General features: G+C 42.0%; 1 protein-coding gene across 1 annotated transcript in view; it reads right to left on the bottom strand.

Annotated features, from left to right (window-relative positions):
* Positions 1 to 8,409, bottom strand: part of TYR (tyrosinase) — a 57,020-nt gene extending 48,611 nt beyond the window's left edge. The window contains exon 1 of the mRNA XM_074573028.1: positions 7,567 to 8,409. Coding sequence (XP_074429129.1) covers positions 7,567 to 8,409 — 843 coding nt within the window. The remainder of the gene's footprint in view (positions 1 to 7,566) is intronic.
* Between the last annotated feature and the right edge of the window lie 9,484 nt (positions 8,410 to 17,893).

Genomic DNA, 17,893 nt, shown 5'->3' with positions numbered 1-17,893 from the left:
ATGGAGCCAAAGGCAAGTTGCTTTCCTGCCTAACTGACTTCTGAAAGCGTGGAATGGGATGAGATGAATCCTTTCCTAAGTGATTTGACCACAAATTCACAGAAAACGTATGACAGAGCTGGTGATATAACCTAGATTTTTTAAGAATCTGGAGTTCTTAAATGATAAGTTTCCTATGAATATGAATAGAATGAATAAATTATTCTCAACTCTTTTTTTTTTTTTTTTGAGGAGATAAGAAAGCTTATCAGAGAAATTTATCCTTAGAGACTGTTCTATTGCTGAAATCTGACCTAGTCTGTTAAAACTACTAAGGTGCCCTTGGAGGCTGTAGGTAGTCGTCCATCAGAGAGTCCCATGTGCACATTCCACCCAGAATCTCACCAAGTGGGTCAGGACTGTGAGTCTAAGAGGGGCTGAGGTCAGGACTGTGCCTCTAAGAAGTTTCTTTTAAGAATGCCCACCGAGAAGAGAGAGGTAGCAAGAGGGAGAGACCTAGAGTTATAAACACAAAGCATAGCTACTGTGCTGTTTGTATCATTGTTTTGTGTTGCTGAGAGAGTTTATTCCTGTCAGAAGGAAAATAGGGGGATGATGCAGGCTGAGGGAGATGCTCTAGTAATTTCTTTGTTTATAAAAATGCACAGTCCTATGTTCCCAGAAGTGCATTAGTGAAAAGGGCAAGTGTGTCTTGGCTGGTGGAGCTCAACCCATTTCCCAATTGGTACCTGGCTCAGAAAATACATACATGTGGATTTTCTGTCCAGCTCTGTTTCCCATGGATCTCATCTAGGTCCATGCCTTCTTCTGCTTTCTCTGCCCTGCCATCTTCTGCCTTTTCATCCTCTCCCCACTGCACTGGGGATATATCCCTGTTGAGTCCTAAAGAGGAATCACATGTTGCCTTCAAGACCAGTTTTTCAGATATTCAGACAGGGAATCTTCCAATGTGAGCTCAAATATACCTAAACAAAGGAACATTTCCCCTTCGTTCTGTTTATTCATTTCAGTGGGATTTCATGCGACTGTTAACGGTATGAGGCTTATAAATGGTTAGAGTGATAATATTTTTTTTCTATTTATGTCTCAGTGTAGCCCTTATTAACTGTCTGACTAACCCAAGTCTTCCTAAACAGAAGCCGGGTGCTAAAAGGCACCTGGTAACCCACGGTCAAGAAATGCCAACATGTGGAATGCTTCTCTGTGACATTCTGCTACTTGTTCTGAACTGAAAATGAAAGTCTGGCCATAAAATTAGGCAGGGTGCTTTTCCAGAAAGGTGTAACTTAGGTAATATAAATTATGGGTCTATCCTGAAACCATAATTTGCTGTTTTATCAGTCACGTGATGTGTAAGTGGTAACAGAACACAGGTCGGTTAAATGGTTCCTCCTGGATGTAATCTGCATAAAGCACGCACAAAATGGGTCACGCCATTGCCTTCTTTTCATTCAGCAGGAGGAATTTCTGCTAGAAACATGCCGTTTTAACACAGGATTTTTTGTCACCTTTCAAAACAGTCCCGAGCAAATTTCTCGATTCAACCTGGACAAAGCTTCGTATTCAAACTAGACCCAATGCCTGCTCTCTGGTATGCGTGAATTCACCGGCTCCGGGGAAATTGTGAGGAAGATACTCCCAGGAAAAGCTTATGTAAGCAGTTAGCAGAGCAGATGCCAGCAGATGGCAGTCCAGAATACACAGCATCGCTCCTGGGCCTCGTAGCACCCAGCAAAAAAATCCCTCCGTGCACTGCAGTTGAGATCTTTAGCACAAATCTTCGTACCGTTTCTTAGAAAACAGACTGTAAACGTGTGGAAGCGCTGCTGCAGTCTCACACCTTTTCACAAATGGGAAACCCTCTTGCCTTTTAGTTCGCAACTGCTTGCCAGTTTAGCCCCTGTGCCTAAATAAAGTCAATTACATCACAGGAGTCTTCAGCAGTGTTCAGTCCTTTGTCTGCTATTTTTCAATTGAAAGCTTTGGGAGTTTTAGTGACAAATTCTTTTTAATTGCTTTGGCTTTATTAGATCTGCATTCACAGGGACGTGCAATGCAGGTAATATCTACCTGAATACTTGGAAAAAGGTGAATTTCTGTGGTATTGAAATAGCTGCTCATTTTACAAAGTGACCTGAAGTTCCTCAGTGTGCCGAGGAAGTAGAGCTACTCAAGGGGTTACTCCACATCTCTACTTCATTTAGAGCTAGTCCCTTGCTCTGCTTCTCCTCTGACCCCACTGGGCAATACTCTGCCCCTGCTAAGAAACTATATCAGCATGTTTTCACAGTGCTCCAGGTTAACATAGCCTAAAAGAACCACTTCAGACTACAGCCAGAGCAGCCACATGACTTGCTTGTCTGTGGTGCCCATCCCAGCTCTCCAAGGGTGTGATGTGGGCACTTCATGGCCCTCCTTGACACATCCCTGTGTCTCTGTTTGTCCTACGTGAAGTCCAGACTCCTGAACTCCCTGAACTCCCTGGATCCCACTATGCGGCCAAAAGAGATTTTGCATTGATTCATTGCCTTTCCCTGTCTTTCTCCGTCTTTCTCCACTTACTCTCACATTCTCGCTTGGGAACGGCACTAAAGTGCAGCCCTCATGCTGGATTTAAAACATTTGGCAATTGTAAAGAGGTTTAATTTTTCCTTCTACTCACCAAACTGGGAAAATGCAATTCTGACCCCCGTGGCACATGCATTAACTGGAGGAGCTGTGAAACTCAAGCTAAAAGGAGATGAGACAAACGTGAACTGACAGCACTGAAACAAACCCGGAGCCTTCAAGGTATTTTCTCAGCCTTCAGCAAAAGCTGGCTGCGTTCCACCTCTTTGCTCAGAGGCAGCCCAGAACTGGGGGGTTACTTACCCCCACTTACACCCCTTTCAGCACCTCAAAATGGTGCTGGGGAGGAGTAGGAAGCTCTGCTATCAATTTCTACTGAAATATTCATTAACACTTTCTGGTTTGGCAGACCGTGATTCCCTGCTTTACAGCTGTCTCCAAGCTGTCCCGTTAGTGTTGCTGTCTCCATGTCTACCACAAACTCACGAGACACAACTCTCTACAGGTAGAGGGTTTCTTCTGGTGAATTATTAACAAAACCAATTTTTAGGAAATTCATTATCTATTAATTTATACACCTCTGAAGATGTTTATCTTTTGCACTACATGACCCCTGAGCAAGCTTGGCTATATGCTAGAGAACAGCCGAGCAACCTCAGGCCAAACTCGGCTGTCAGCCACTCGTGGTCCCGTGGTAGAAGGGGAATTACTTTGCGATTACAGTGACTTAGGAGGCTGAGGATACGCGAGTGGCTGTTCCTGCTGAGCACAGATCCCGATTCCCTCAGGCTGGGGCACAGAGGTGTGGCATGTGGAGACTTATCTCTTTGTAATAGGAAATATTTCAAGTTTATAATCCATGTAAGCATGTCATTCGGAGACCAATCTCGACAAACTCTTCTTTTGCAGTTACTTACTCCATTTGGGCTGTTGGGTTTTTTTTTTGTGTGTGGTTGGTTTTTTTTGTTTGTTTGGGTTTTTTTTGTTTTGTTTTGGTTTTTTTTCAGTTTACCAGCCCATAGCTGGCACCAAAACCTATTAAGTTGCAATAAAAAATAAAGTCATTGAATTCATGAGATACCCCGGTGTTCACAGACAGGTGGATATCAGACTTTGGCTGATTTAAGAATCAGCAAGTGTTGGCTTCTGGTGTTTCTGTTTTTGAAAATTTCCTGCAGTTTTTCAAGGTGGACGTGAAATAGTGCTTCAAGTGTTCCTCTCAGACTATTCATCTAGCAATACAGCTCCCTGATAAACTGTGCTTAGAATTAAATAACTGTGTCTGAATAGCTGAATTTTGTATTTCTTATGAAGTCATATTTTCAGGTAATGGATCTAAAGTGCTGTCATTATTAGTTCAGGAGCATTATATCCATTTTCTATTTGTGTAACTTGTTTCGCTTTTGTAGTAGCTTCGCATTTGTGTAAGTGGTTCTGCAGGGTGATACGGAATGAAGTGCTGAGGGAAATTCTCGGTGCCTGCAACAGAGAATTGGCTGCAGGCTTACACCAGCGCATCCGAGAGCAGACAGCTCTCCACGTTATGCAACTGCTTCTCTCAAGTAACTCTTCTTACAGGAGAGACAAGGCACAGGGGACTGAAGTTGGGGTATAGCCTGCTTGCCACAATAGCAAACCTAAACCAGCACTTACATTCTCAAGCTTTATTTCTTCCTTGTCTGTCGAGCACGCTGTGGGGATCCCCGAACCCTAATGTCAACTACCAGCAGAAATATTCTGCTTTTATTTGCAGAAGGTTTTTTTATGCATTTGCAACTTCGCTGACTTCAGTTATTTCTACAAATTAGTCCTGGTGCAGAGGAAAGCAGAATTTCACCCGCTACTAAAGTGAGACATAATAATTTTTTCCTTAGCAAACCCATTATCTTGAATGATTATAGAAATGGGCACTGAAACTAAAAACACTCAAAATGTCATGGAGTATCTCTGTTTCCCACATAGCTTTCCATTAAGTCGGGATGGAATTGCAAAATTTGGTAAAGCGTTAGTAGGTGTCATGCAGTCCTAATTCTGAATGCAACACTTGAATCATCACAAACAAGTAACTGAAAACATGACAAAATCCTTTCCACCTACCCTAAAACAGAAGCCAAGAAAACAAATAAAAACACTAAAGATCCCTGATAGTCTTGCTGATAAAAACAGAGGCAGGAATCAGAAGTTTCACTTAGATAATAAATATGAGAAAAATGTGGACAGATAATTCACTCAGCTAAGTGGTAACAGCAGCATGTTGAAGAAAAAGTAAGGCGAAAGCAAGAATTTCAGCATGTATTCATGGGTATCCACGTTGCCATGGCAACTTCTCAATGGAATAAAGTATTTTCTCCTTTCTTTAGGGATTAAAAAAAGAGAAGAAATGCTGTTCTGCAAATAGGCACTTTACCTTTTCTTCAATAAATCTATAACTATTTCCTAACATAGCAGGCATTGTTTTGTTATGCTTTGGAAAGAGACTTAAAATTCTAAAAGGACACCATACTATAGATGTGTTATTCAAAAGGTTTCTCTTGCCCTCTTTTTATTTTGAATGCTTATTAAAAGCCTAAAAATTCCATCACATTTCTGGATCCTCCTCTTTCTTTTTTTTTTTTTTTTCCCTCTTGCTGTTTAGCTACAGAGCTTGGATAATCAGCGTATTCTGCAGCAGATCTATGGCTGTTTTCCGGTTCAAGCTAAGGCTATTTTTGTTCCCTTTTGATTTTCTGGAGTGAGATTCTGATCTATTTCTTTGTGCTACTGAAGTAACTGCATTGACCAAGTTATTCAATTGTAAGCCACTGTTTAAATTTGGATTCAAGGCTAATAAAGAAATATCAGTTTGTGTTGTATCTTCACCCCAAACTCACGGACTGAAAATGCAGATCTGTTTAATCTCTTTCATTCCTTCTCTAGATAAGGGAGCAGAGATATACAGCGATAGAGGATGTTAAAGGGGAATAATTCCCTTTGAAGGTCAAGTTATTGTAGCCCTGCTTTGGAAATTTTGATAACAGTGTAGCATTTCCAGAAGTGGCTGAAAAATAGAAGTGATAAGCACTCAGTTTCACAAATTACTTGGAAAACTTCAGCAAAGGACTTAGGTGCTTTTACATAAATATGCTGATACTGAATGTGTTTTAAACATTGCACAATTTTTACTGTTGCACCTATTAAAGTTATACAAAAATATCAGTTAAAGCAGGTTGTTTCTTAAAAAACTGTCTATATTTTCAGAATACAATTGTGGGAGCTGACCTTAAATTAGAAGTTATAAACCTGACCAGGATGAAAAAATTATAAGAATTTGTATATGATCAATAGTACCTTTGAAAAAATTAGCTAAACATACCTATCTGAGCCCTCCAGTTCTTTTAGAAAATTCCGCTAGCAGCTCACTGGTTCCTTTATACTACCTGCCTCCTCCTGCCTTGGTTATCTCATCCAGCGTACTGCATTGATAGCTCCACCCAACACATGTAACTAGTGAAATTCTGGTTTCATTTAACACACTTTAACACTGGTACCATTTTCACATAAGTCTTTATTCATCTCAGAGCAGAACAGCATCAGATTGAATTCATTCTGGCGATGCTATCTCATTAAGTTAGGAGGGTTCATCCAGACTCATGCTGCTAGAAACAAGCAGAATATTGGAAAATGGGATGAAAATACACGCTTGTAGCTGTATCTGCTTTATGGCAATGAGGTCAAATAATGTGAAACAATCCATGTCTATGCCAGTAAAACCATCTTAGGCTCCCAAACAAGGTGGCTGTATGTAAATATTCTCCTGAAAATGGTCCATGAAAAGTACCTGTTTGTGGGAGAACTACTATGCCAGAGAATGTCGTAAAATAGGTCTGTTAGAGTGTCTGGGAATGTTTGCATTTACAGGTATATATGCAGTCTGTGTTGTTCAGAGAACACAAATCAAGACTAAATACAGTATAACCAGACAAGTTAGTTGCTGTTTTGTAATGCCAGAATATCAGAGAACTGCTGGAGCTTCTGTCTCATTCACTTTCCATTAAATCAGTAAAACTGCCCAACCTTCATTTGGGCTGTTGCTACAGAAATAAATAGAACACAGACAGATTTACACCAACATAATCATAGACTTCAGTGCCAGGAGGGACTGTTGGTATTGTCATGATGGAGTGCATCTATGGAAGCCAATAGACCTTTGTCACTGTATTTCAGGCGATGTGGCAGTAATGAGCAAGAGACTAGAGGCTCTCAGTGTTAGAACAGCACAGTATAGTTCAGCTGTATGAGAACACATCAGCTATGTAAATATGTAAACTTACCTTGCTTTAATTTGCAGTGCTTTTAAGTGGCACAAATATATATTGAGTTTACTTAGTTCCTTTGACCAATAGAGATTACTTCTTAAGTGTCTTTTGAACTACTGATGTCAGTTACACAGCTGGTTCTTCTCCGATCTAAAGATTTATTTTGTTTCTTTGTTTATTTCTTTGTTTTGTTTTTAATTTGAAAGCAGACAAGCTTAATTGAATAGTTTTAAACGCTTGGATAGAGGAAGGCACTGGGAGAGGGGTAGACCCTCTGAAAACTCTTTGCTTCTATTTCCATCTCTCAGTCATCAGTTGTCTTGCATTGGTTGTATGCTAGCAATTTGTGTGCGTAAATCCTATTTTTTCTCACCTGATTGCTTCAGAAGACCCAAGCCTGTTTAGCCTGCTAAAGACCATGTCTGGACACAAAGATGTAAATTCCACCTTAACTTTGGGTTCTTAATTAAGCAGCCTAAATCCTACAGTCAGATAGAGAAGAGGCAAAGAGACAAATGAACATCTCTAAAGGAAGATTAAGTCCATATAAATCTGATTTCTCTCTGGTAGTGCTTACTTCTCTCCAGGAATGTCTAAGGGAATGCAGCATGGCCAAGCTCCCAGCTTGTGCCACTAAAGAGCCTCAAGTCAGGTAGGATAATTCTGGCACAATCACTTCCCCTTCCCTTTAGCCTGTCCTTACCTGCCATGAGGAGAAAAATGATGCTGGGCTGAGTAAATTAGGGTTGGTGGGATGTCTGCCACCCATGTATTCATCAGTGCAGACCACACAGTCCTTGGCATCTCGCCAGTCCCAGTAGGGGATGGTGAAGTTCTCATCACCTGTTATCTTCTGGATCTCACGTTCCCACATCAGCAGAAAGACCCGATGCCAAGGCAGAAAACCAGGGGCTTCATGAGCAAAATCTATGTCCCGCCACACACTGGACCCACCTAAGAGTGTGTCTCGAGAGGCATAATAATGCATCCACACAAAGAGATCATACACGTTGATGTTTCTGAACATGGGGTTGGAGCCATTGTTCATCTGAGTATACGTGCCAGTAGCAATAACATAGTCCTGGCTAGGGGTGTTCTTTGCCAAGTTAAGGTAGGCAAGAAACTTGTCCTTCTCACTGGTGGTGAGCTGGAAGATGTTTCTTCTCGTTCTCAGTCGCCTTTCAGTGCAGTTGGGTCCTGAGAAACCAAACTTGCACTCCCCACAGTTGAATCCCATGAAGTTGCCTTCACATTTACACGTCCGGTTGTAAAATATAGAGGGCCAGTCCTCTCTGTCATCCACTCCTGAGAAAGGGAACTGTGGTCCCAGCGGAGCCTGAGAGAGAAGGATGTTCTGGCAGGACCCTCTGCTGGAAAGCTCCCCACAAGGGGACCCGTCTCCGTCCCAGGGGGGACAGCACTCCTTCATCAGCAAGCTCTGCGTGTTTGCACAGGCTCTGGGAAACTGGCCGGAGGACGGCTGAAGGATGGCTAGCAGAAAACCCATGGCAAACAGCGACATCCTCACAGAGCAGCAGGAGAGCATTGGCGTTATGCTTCAGTGCATGGAGTGCTCTCTCTGACCCCTCCAAAGTCCTGGCTGTGAAAGAAATTCCTCCCCTCCACCAGGAATGCTTCGCTGCTGACTTCTGCTACAGTGCACCCTCCAATGTCCTTCCCCATTCCTAGCCTGGAGGCATTTACACACAAAATACACTTCAGGGTTAATCTGATTATCACATGTTCTGGGTGAAAGCCAAGTGACTTTTCTTCCCCACCCCCTACAGGTTTCAAAATACAGGCATTTATTATAAACTTTCATCTCTGCCTAGCACATGATTGCTTTCCTCTGGCAATTGGAGAGGAAGTAAAATTAAAATTTGGACACAGAAACAGTTGTCAGCTCTTCAAATTCCTTCTTTGATTATATGCTTTATAGTAAATGGTTGTTTTAAAAAAGACCCAGAAGAATCTGATCAGTTAAATAAGCACAGTGAACCTAAAAATGAGAAAATAAACAATTTAGGGGTAAGCTATCTATTATCTTAAGAGGAAGCAAACATAAAACACGGTCAGATTAAGTGAGAACATGGGGCAGAACAAGAACAAATGGTTTGGCTCGGCAGTTTTATATTTCAGTGTAAGCTGCCTTTCCCGGGCCAGCACACAGCGAAGAAACTTCACAAGGGAAGCAATAAACTCTTCAGAAAAATATAATTTTTTGTTCCCCTAGAATCCATAGCGCTTTGACCATTAATGAGACACTGAAATCTGCACCCAAATCTTCTCTGCAGTTTTGTGGGGAGTACAAGCAATCTACCAATAGATTTGGAGAAAGCACTTTAAGCAGTTGTCTCCAGAGCTGGAAAACAAATCTTGACTCCTGTTTTTCTCCCATCAGGCAGTTACCAAACACCGTATCTATAGTCTTTACTCAACGTGTTACTGGGCAGCCTCCAGACCACCCACCTCTTTCTTCTTATACATTAGCCCGATGAGAGCCAGCAGAGCTGTATGTGTGGCATTAGAAGTTATACATTCTTTGAAGTTGCCCCTTGAAGCAAACAGACAGCAATTGTTTTACTGCTGGGCAAATTGCACATGAATTACCCACAGTTTTCTTCAGTTACCACTATTATTAGCAAGAGTGGGTTTGTTGGTTTCATTTTTTTACGGAAAGCATTGTGAATTATTTCCTTATGCATTGGGAGAATCCCAGCAGGGCAGGAACAATGTATAGGCAAACGAAGTGAGAACTTTGCTGGGAAATGATGCCTTTTGCTGGGATCAGCAGGTCAACACATGACCCTGCTGAGGAGCACGAGGTGCTTTAATCCTGTTGGCTTCTACGCCTCAGGTATTCCAGGAGATTATCCCCGAGCACCACTGCCAGAGAGCCCGTGATGGGGGAACTTGAAGCAAGAAGGGCAAAGGAAAAGGAGCTGCTTTTTCAAAAAAATATGTAGAACCACGGGCTGATGTTTACTACTTTTTGACTGATTCTTCCGGTTTCCGTGCTTGTAAAACAGATTTCATCACAGAAATGTTACTTGTTTGATTTATTTTATTTTCTCTGTGCCTGGCTGTTTGGGAAACCTTTGCAATTTATTTCATTTACTGTTCCTCCCATGAAGGCTAGCGCAAAACTACTATATGTGAGAAAAGATTAATCTCTAAAGGTAACGATATTTAATTTTTTTTTAATTTTCACTGAAAAGCTACCGGGATTGAGAAAGGCCTGAGGTAGAGACTAAGAGTGAACCAGAAAAGCCCTCAAACATATATTTAGGCAGACAGTCATACGCACAAATTCACTCAATATCCTATTGTTATATTCAAATGTGATTTTATGTTCAATGATAAAAAAATAAGAATTTGAGCCTTGACAGTTGTCATATGACAAGTTTCTCAAGCAGCTGGTTAACAGAGGAATCCCCTGTGAAATTGTATGAATTAGAAACTCTGAAAAAGTGTGATCGCAGAGCAGCACACGCCCTTCTTGACCTACTATTGAAGAGTCCTGTTTTGAATAACTGTTGATGGTTCAGATTGTAGTTGAAAAAACAAAATTTCCATATATCAACTGACATAAGTATTAAACAAATAAGAAAATATGCGATCCTATTCCCATGTGTGATTGTAGAGTCACCAAAACATGAGACTGTCACACCTTACATGCTGCATCTGCATCTGGGCAAAATTCTCTTCATTAAAAAGGTCTCATGGGACTTCTCATCTCTCTTGTGCTTCAACACAGCACTCTACTTCATTGTTCATCCAACAAACACATTAAATCTGCATGAAGTTTGTGCATAAGTTGAATTTAGTCTTTTTGACTTGAGAAGTCTTTCCTTCGTGTTCTGCCAACGGGTTGGCATCATCTTGCCATATACTTTGAGAGACCCAGTTCTCACACCTGGGTCACCACATTTGAGGATGGGTCCACAACTGCTATGTGGACCATAAGGTCAGCATGGCTAAGGCACGCCACTTTCTGTATCCAAGAACATGAAAGACAGGGGTTCGGTGGCAAACCATATGGCTATGGCAATGCCAGGCACACATACAGGTTGGGCGGAGAATGGCTTGAGAGCAGCCCTGAGGAGAGGGACTTGGGGGTGCTGGTGGACAAGAAGCTCAACATGAGCAGGCAATGCGCGCTTGCAACCCTGAAAGCCAACGCATCTTGGGCTGCATCGAAAGAAGCGTGGCCAGCAGGTCGAGGGAGGTGATTCTGCCCCTCTGCTCCGCTCTGGTGAGACCCCACCTGGAGTACTGCGTCCAGCTCTGGAGTCCTCAGCACAAGAAGGACGTGGACTTGCTGGAAGGGGTCCAGCGGAGGGCCACGAAGATGATCAGAGGGCTGGAGCGCCTATGCTATGAGGACAGGCTGAGAGAGCTGGGGATGTTCATCCTGGAGAAGAGAAGGCTCCGGGGCGACCTTAGAGCAGCCTTCCAGTCCCTAAAGGGGGCCTAGAGGAAGGATGGGGAGGGACTCTTTATCAGGGAGTGTAATGATAGGGCACGGGGTAACGGCTTCAAACTGAAAGAGGGCAGATTTAGATTGGATATCAGGAAGAATTTCTGTATTGTAAGGGTGGTGAGGCGCTGGAACAGGTTGCCCAGGGAAGCTGTCAATGCCTCATCCCTGCAGGTGTTCAAGGCCAGGCTGGACAGGGCTTTGAGCAACCTGGTCTAGGGGAAGGTGTCCCTGCCCAGGGCAGAGGGGTTGGAACTGGATGATCTTTAAGGTCCCTTCCAACCCCAACCATTCCATGATTCTATGATTCTACGATATCCAACCTTACTTCATTCCAAAACATAAATGGTCAGGAATCACTTCACAGTTGGATCTTGCAGAGGCAACCTTCAACAACAGATGAGCATGGGGCTCTGCCTCATGTCACCAAATCTCAACTCCACCCTAAATTTAGCAACTGGATAAGTTAAAGTATTGGTTTCAGTCTCCTAGAGGAGACCAATAATGCTAGTGTTTAATAATTGACTTGTGTTTTCATTACAAGGTCCTTAAGCACTTTCTAGAGATGTCAGTAGTTATTGAAAGGAAAAACCCCAGATACGGAGTAGTGAGATGTCCTCCTGAGGTTTGCGTGCTGGCTTGCTTGCAGCACTAGGATCAGATTTTCAGCACTATTCTGCAATGCTAAACCAAGCTGGTCATATAGACATGGCTTGTAGCTTTCCGATGTGGTTATGTACAAAGAAAAGGAATAATCCAAATGAAAAACAATAGCATTGAAAAGGGGTTCATATTACCTCATAAAAATAACTCCTGGTCTCCTCAGATCTGACTGGGCTGATCTTCGAAAGATAATTTCTTCCTTTTGGAAGATGTCACAAGAAATTTCAGTTCTGGGCTGCTGATACTGAAGCAATCAAAGTTTCAATAATATTAGTGGGTTTTAAAAAATGCTGATAGCTGGATAATACTGTGAAGGAAGCATCTCTCAATATTGTTTGCTAACACTTCTTAGGAATTCTGTGGGGATTTTAAGGTCCATAAGCCTACGTTGAGTGGGGAGAAAGTGAAACTTGGGATGGGAAAATGGAGAATAATTTTTAATTGTAACTATTTTAAAAGACAAGTATAAAACTGTGAAGAAAAAAAAGCTGGATAGAAAAAGTTGGTGCCGTTCAGTTTCAGCAGAGAGAAAAACTGTTGAGAGAAAAACAGAAAAAAAAAATGGTTATTTGAGATGGATGAGTGCAAGGACCTTTTGACAATGATAGAGCTCTGACAAATGAAAGGAAAGATACTCTGTTAACCAGCCAGGAAATTCAGTCTGACTAACCAGTAGGCTCAGATCGTGCCTTCTGATCCTTACCTGTTATTTGTTGTTCAGCATCAGCATCCTTATGCACTGCACAAGGCACCTGGTTTCAGATGTTCTCCTGAGCTCCTGCTGAGCTTGCGTTTCATGTAGCTGAAGGACAAAGCATCATTTTTTTCCTTTGCCCCATGACCCGTGTGCCAGATGGAGCCATCAGACTCCTCAGTGATTTGCCAGTGAGCCAAATCTAGCTCCTGGCCGCCAGGAGGAAGAAAGCAGGAGTGGATGTAGGACGATGACACATGTCATAGATCCTATGTTGTGTTCAAAACCAGAACAAAAAATCCATCTCCTGGTTACCCGTAAATGGGGACGGGAAGGTTTAAAAGAGTTCTGCTTACCATTAAGGACCATGAAGCAGCTAGGCAGTTAAACATTACACAAGAGGAAAGTATTCCATTTCTATTTACAACCAGCTTTTTATCCTTCGGAGGAAAAAACCCCAAGATTCTGATTAGAAAGTAAGAATTTCACTAAGTTCACTCCTACTAATCAAAGCTGTTTACTAAGAAGCAGACTAGAAATTTCTGCAAGCTTTCTAAGACAAAGACCTCCACAGCTTTTAGTAGGATATTTGAAGATAAGGCTTAAACACACATTTGGGTGTATGAAAGTAGCAAAACCCCAGGCTGAAAAATGATTCTGAATGCTGTACATAATGAACTTTTAACTCAGGAGCAGCAAACCTAATATGCAGTCCGCTCATCTGATGGTATGATAGATGTAGCCGTGGGCGTATTTAGCCATGAATAGGGTTGTTGGGCTCCTAATCTGAAATACAGTGCAAGGTTCAGTTAAGCTTGGCACGTGGAGCAATTCAAAGTGCTCCTGTCGCCCCAGCCAGCCTCGGCCCTGAAGTCTTGCAGAAAGAATTCACAGGTGTCGTTGGTCTCCCAGGCTAATGTTGTGTTACCGCGGTTGTGAAGAGCAATCTTTGCATTAGCAGATCAACCCCCTTCCTAATCCTCACGTAGCCTGGTCTGTGCAGGAATCCCCGGTCGCAGCGTTGTTGAATCAGTCAGAGAAGACAAGGCCAGTGCTATAGTTTTATGGGTTTTATACTGCACGTAAAGAGGAGAGCTACCTGTTCCATCAAAATAATGAAAGTGTGGACAGATGATATTTGATCAATCACAAAGCCTGCTGGCACAATGTTAATCTACCCATTTTAACAGCATTGAACCACTGAGTTTTACTGGATCAGTTCTTTTATTATGTGGCCATGTTATTTTTGATCTGATCCTGGGAGCTCTAGAGACAGACAGCGCACCAGCAAATAGGTATTCAAAGCGGTCTGAAAACATAGGCTAAATATTACAGGCAACATCTAGGAATACAAAAAAAGGTCATTGATCTGCAGTCCAAAGCAAAAAAGAAGAGGTACTAAAGAGCATAAAAGTATAGAAATAGTAGCAAAAGACAAAAGGCAATTTTCCCCTGTTATCGACTGGAGATAGAATGAAAGAAGTTACTAACCTGTCAATCTACAATCTACATGATTCGGGTTTTTGCTGCAGGTGACAAAAAACTTACCTGATATCTCTCAATCAGTCTTGATGACAGAAGGACATCAAAGGGGGATGCTGAAGCAATATTTTCTGTCGCTCTGTTACACTCTGCTTACGCTTCACCTCTGCTTTCAGCTCTTTGCTGAAAGGCAGCCTGGCTTCTGGCTTTTGGGAGCATGCTGGGCGGAGTGGAAATTTTGGTAAGGGGGTCTGCATGCTTTCCTACCAGCTTTCAGAGGAAAAGTATCATACAATTTTTTACTCCTGTGTGGCTGATAAGTGAATTTGGCCTTGATAGCAGGCCAGGGCCCAGGTTTAACTAGCTGGGTAATAGCGTGCCGGTTCAGGAAATCCCCGTCTCATCTAACAGCTCACTGAGGCTGAAAGCACAGAAAGTTTTTCAGCAACCTACAAGGAAACTATTCATATTTTTTTGCTGGGCTAATGTTCTCCTTATTTTCCAAGGGGAACCGGCCTGCTGAGGGGTCAGACAGGCACTCTAACTCACGCAAAACTAGCGGTGGAAACAACCAGAGGAGAGGCAAGGCCAGCCTTTGCTCTGTTGGAGGTGTCTTGGACTGGCTCACCCATTTTGCAAAGCTACATCCTTTGCCCTTGTGGCAGGTACCCCACAGCTGTGTCTCAATCAACTGCAGAGTCTTACTCTTGCAGTTAAAAACCTGTAATCTTCCTCCTCCTTTCCAGTGTCCTCTGATAAACTTAACTCTCTGCAGGTCGACTGGGGGGAACTTCCTCCTGGGCTGCCCACCGTGCTTGGCTCCTCTTCAGAAGCAGCTGTGTCTATTAAGTGCCTCCGGGCCCCTCTCACAGGCTTGTCCTGCTCCATTTATCCAGCTCCGCAGAGCCACAGCAGAACAACAACAACTCCTAGTAGCTGCCTGTTGGTTTTGTGCATGTGCGTGCTTTGGAAAACAGATAATCAAATATTGTATTAAAAAACAAGAGTGACATTTAGTGGAGAGCAGGTCTCAGCAGCTCCTGGTGGTAAGGCAAACATGGCTTTGCAGTGTCAGAAACCAAATTTGGAAAAGGAATGAGAGAATCAGTTGGGACCGGTACGTGTATATAAACCAGCTGGGACCCTCTGAGGCTGAGGTCACCTCATATAACCTCTTCTACACCACGACCAGCTGGGCTTCCATGAAACCTTGCCTGTGCTTGTAGATAGAAGGGGGAGTCGTGCATCAGATAAGCAGTTCATGTGCATATTTTTCTTTTACACACATCATTTTAGTCACAAGTTTGTCCTTTTAACATAATAGCAAAAAATCCTGTGAGTACTCAGAAATGGTGAGGAGGATGCTGCAGTTGTTCTAAAGCGTATCCCAGAGATTTGCTGAGGAAAATAAAAACTTTGTGGGTGGGAAAAGATGATGACTTTTTCATATCTATAGAATATCCTTTAAAATGAAAAAAACCATCAAAAATGTGAATAAATGTGGCTAGTTCTAGTGGAAATACGATATGTACAGAAGAAATTAATCTCATAAATTGCACTCAGATTCTTTCCTCGGAATACTATCCCAGCCTTTAGTAATCTTTACCTCCTTTGGGTTTGAAAAGCAGCTTGGCTGGCTAGACTTACAGATACCTCGGAGAACCCCTTAAACATCATGACTTTTTATTACTAATGGGTTCTTAAATTCCGCAGCTTTTGCTTTGCCTGAAACCCCCTTATCTTGGTAAGTCTGGTAGAAGGACCAAATCAGATAAAGGCACGCTGATGGAGACTACAATGTACAGACGTTCTCCATGAGACACGATGGGACAAGGAAAGCTGTGGAAAGTGAAAGTTCCCTAATCTCGCAGGTTGCTACCTACATATCTGCTTGTTATTGCAAGATTTCCAAGTAGGGGCCTCCCGTGCTGAAATGGGCAAGAAAGAGCTGACCTGCAAGTCCAACATGCCCACAGGAGAATGACACACATCTTCCTTGTGCTTCCCCCGCTCTGCAGAGCGGAGAAGATCATGCCGTTCTTCAGTCCCAGATCACTGCAGGGAGAGAATGCAGATAACAAAGTAGGCAATTATAATAGCTCCACTCACATTTCTATTAATTTAAACCTCTCTACAGCATACGAAAGATAAGGGAAAAAGACATACATTGTTTAGAATTCAAAAAATCTTATTAACCTTCCGTAACTGTCTGACAATACTCAAAGGCCCAGCTACACAAAAGACTCAAATATTAGATGTAGTCTCTGATTCTGATTCCCCCCCACCTTCCAAATAATGACTGTAATGAAGAATCAAATTGTACTGAATTTGACTTTCTCTGCAGAACTTGACTAATTAATCCACAGCTAAATAAATATATAAATAAGACCTTGACATTCAATTTCACTTCAATGCAAATAGCAGATAGGAAACTCAGTTTCTCATGCTGCGAACTCTCTGAATAAAGAACAAAATGTCTTGGTAAGACATTAAGCACCTGGGAAAATGGGAAAAAAAATCCGTCCGAAGTAATGTACGATGATTCTGATAATAGCTGACAGTTTTGAGTAACACAGAGAAGGTGAATTGAGAATTATTTTTCTCATTTTTCGCCTTATTTTTTTGCCATTAGGATGCAGCGTATTTGAAACAAGCAAAAAGAGAATTTTCTTCCTACAAGTCATAGTTAAGCTACTAGATCCCTTGTACTGAAAATTTTCATACTTTCAAAAACTGACCAGAACAATTCAAGAAGGAAAAATTATCAAGGCCTGTTAAGTACGAACACACCATCTCTGGCTCCAGAAGTCTGTGAACCCTGAATTGCCTGAGGAGGGGGCACCACTCCGGGGAAATGTCTCTACAGGCTTGTTCTGTTCCCAGATCCATAGTACATCTGCCACGGTCCATTGCGGGGCAGGATAATAGACAACACGATCCTTTATTTTGACCGTTCCTATGACAAAAGTAGATTAAATATTGCTCCATTGCAGTACGGGGGATGCTTAGCACAGATGTCAGCAGGCAGTTCCTGATCTGTACTTCAGAGTAGTGAAAATATTATAACACGTGTCTCGATATTCAACAGCAAGGTTCCCAGAGTAGTTAGAAAAGAGAATGAGCAAAGATTTGGGGTTTATTTTACCCTGTTTTCAACTTTTCAGAAAAAAAAAGCAAAAAGTTGGATGAAAAAAACATGGAGTTTTTGGCCAACAAAGAAGATTTCTTCGAAGTTATTCACATGCATACTGTAAATATTATTTGTGCACCATTTATAGGTCCTGGGAGAGTTCATGTACCTAGAAAGACACTTGAAAGAAATGAGAGGGCAAGTATGCTCCTGGAAGACCTTTCTTCTCCCAAAGCCAGAGAACATAGGTGTAGCATATACCAAAAATAAATAGTTTGGAAAGAAAGTGACGCATCAGTTGTGCAGGGTACTAAGGTATTAACTAAGCCAAATTAAAGAGGTTTATTTAAGAAAAAATATGTTTACTATTTCTGACATAAGATATTCTTGTGACTAGAACATTCAAATTAACCTTATATTATCCCTAGTCACACCAGATGGACTTGGCCTAAGCAATTTTATCATTAAAGTCTTTTTGTCAAAGCATGGTTTCATCAAAAAAACCAAATCCAGTAAAAACATCAAAAGTCTTGAGGAGAAAAGCTAATTTCAGAAAGCGTGAAGGACCGACTGCGTTCTGA

Source organism: Larus michahellis, chromosome 1 (genome assembly GCF_964199755.1).
Source record: "Larus michahellis chromosome 1, bLarMic1.1, whole genome shotgun sequence".
Lineage (NCBI taxonomy): Eukaryota > Metazoa > Chordata > Aves > Charadriiformes > Laridae > Larus > Larus michahellis.
Note: the sequence above shows the minus strand (reverse complement) of the source record. Positions and strands in the feature narration are given on the sequence as shown.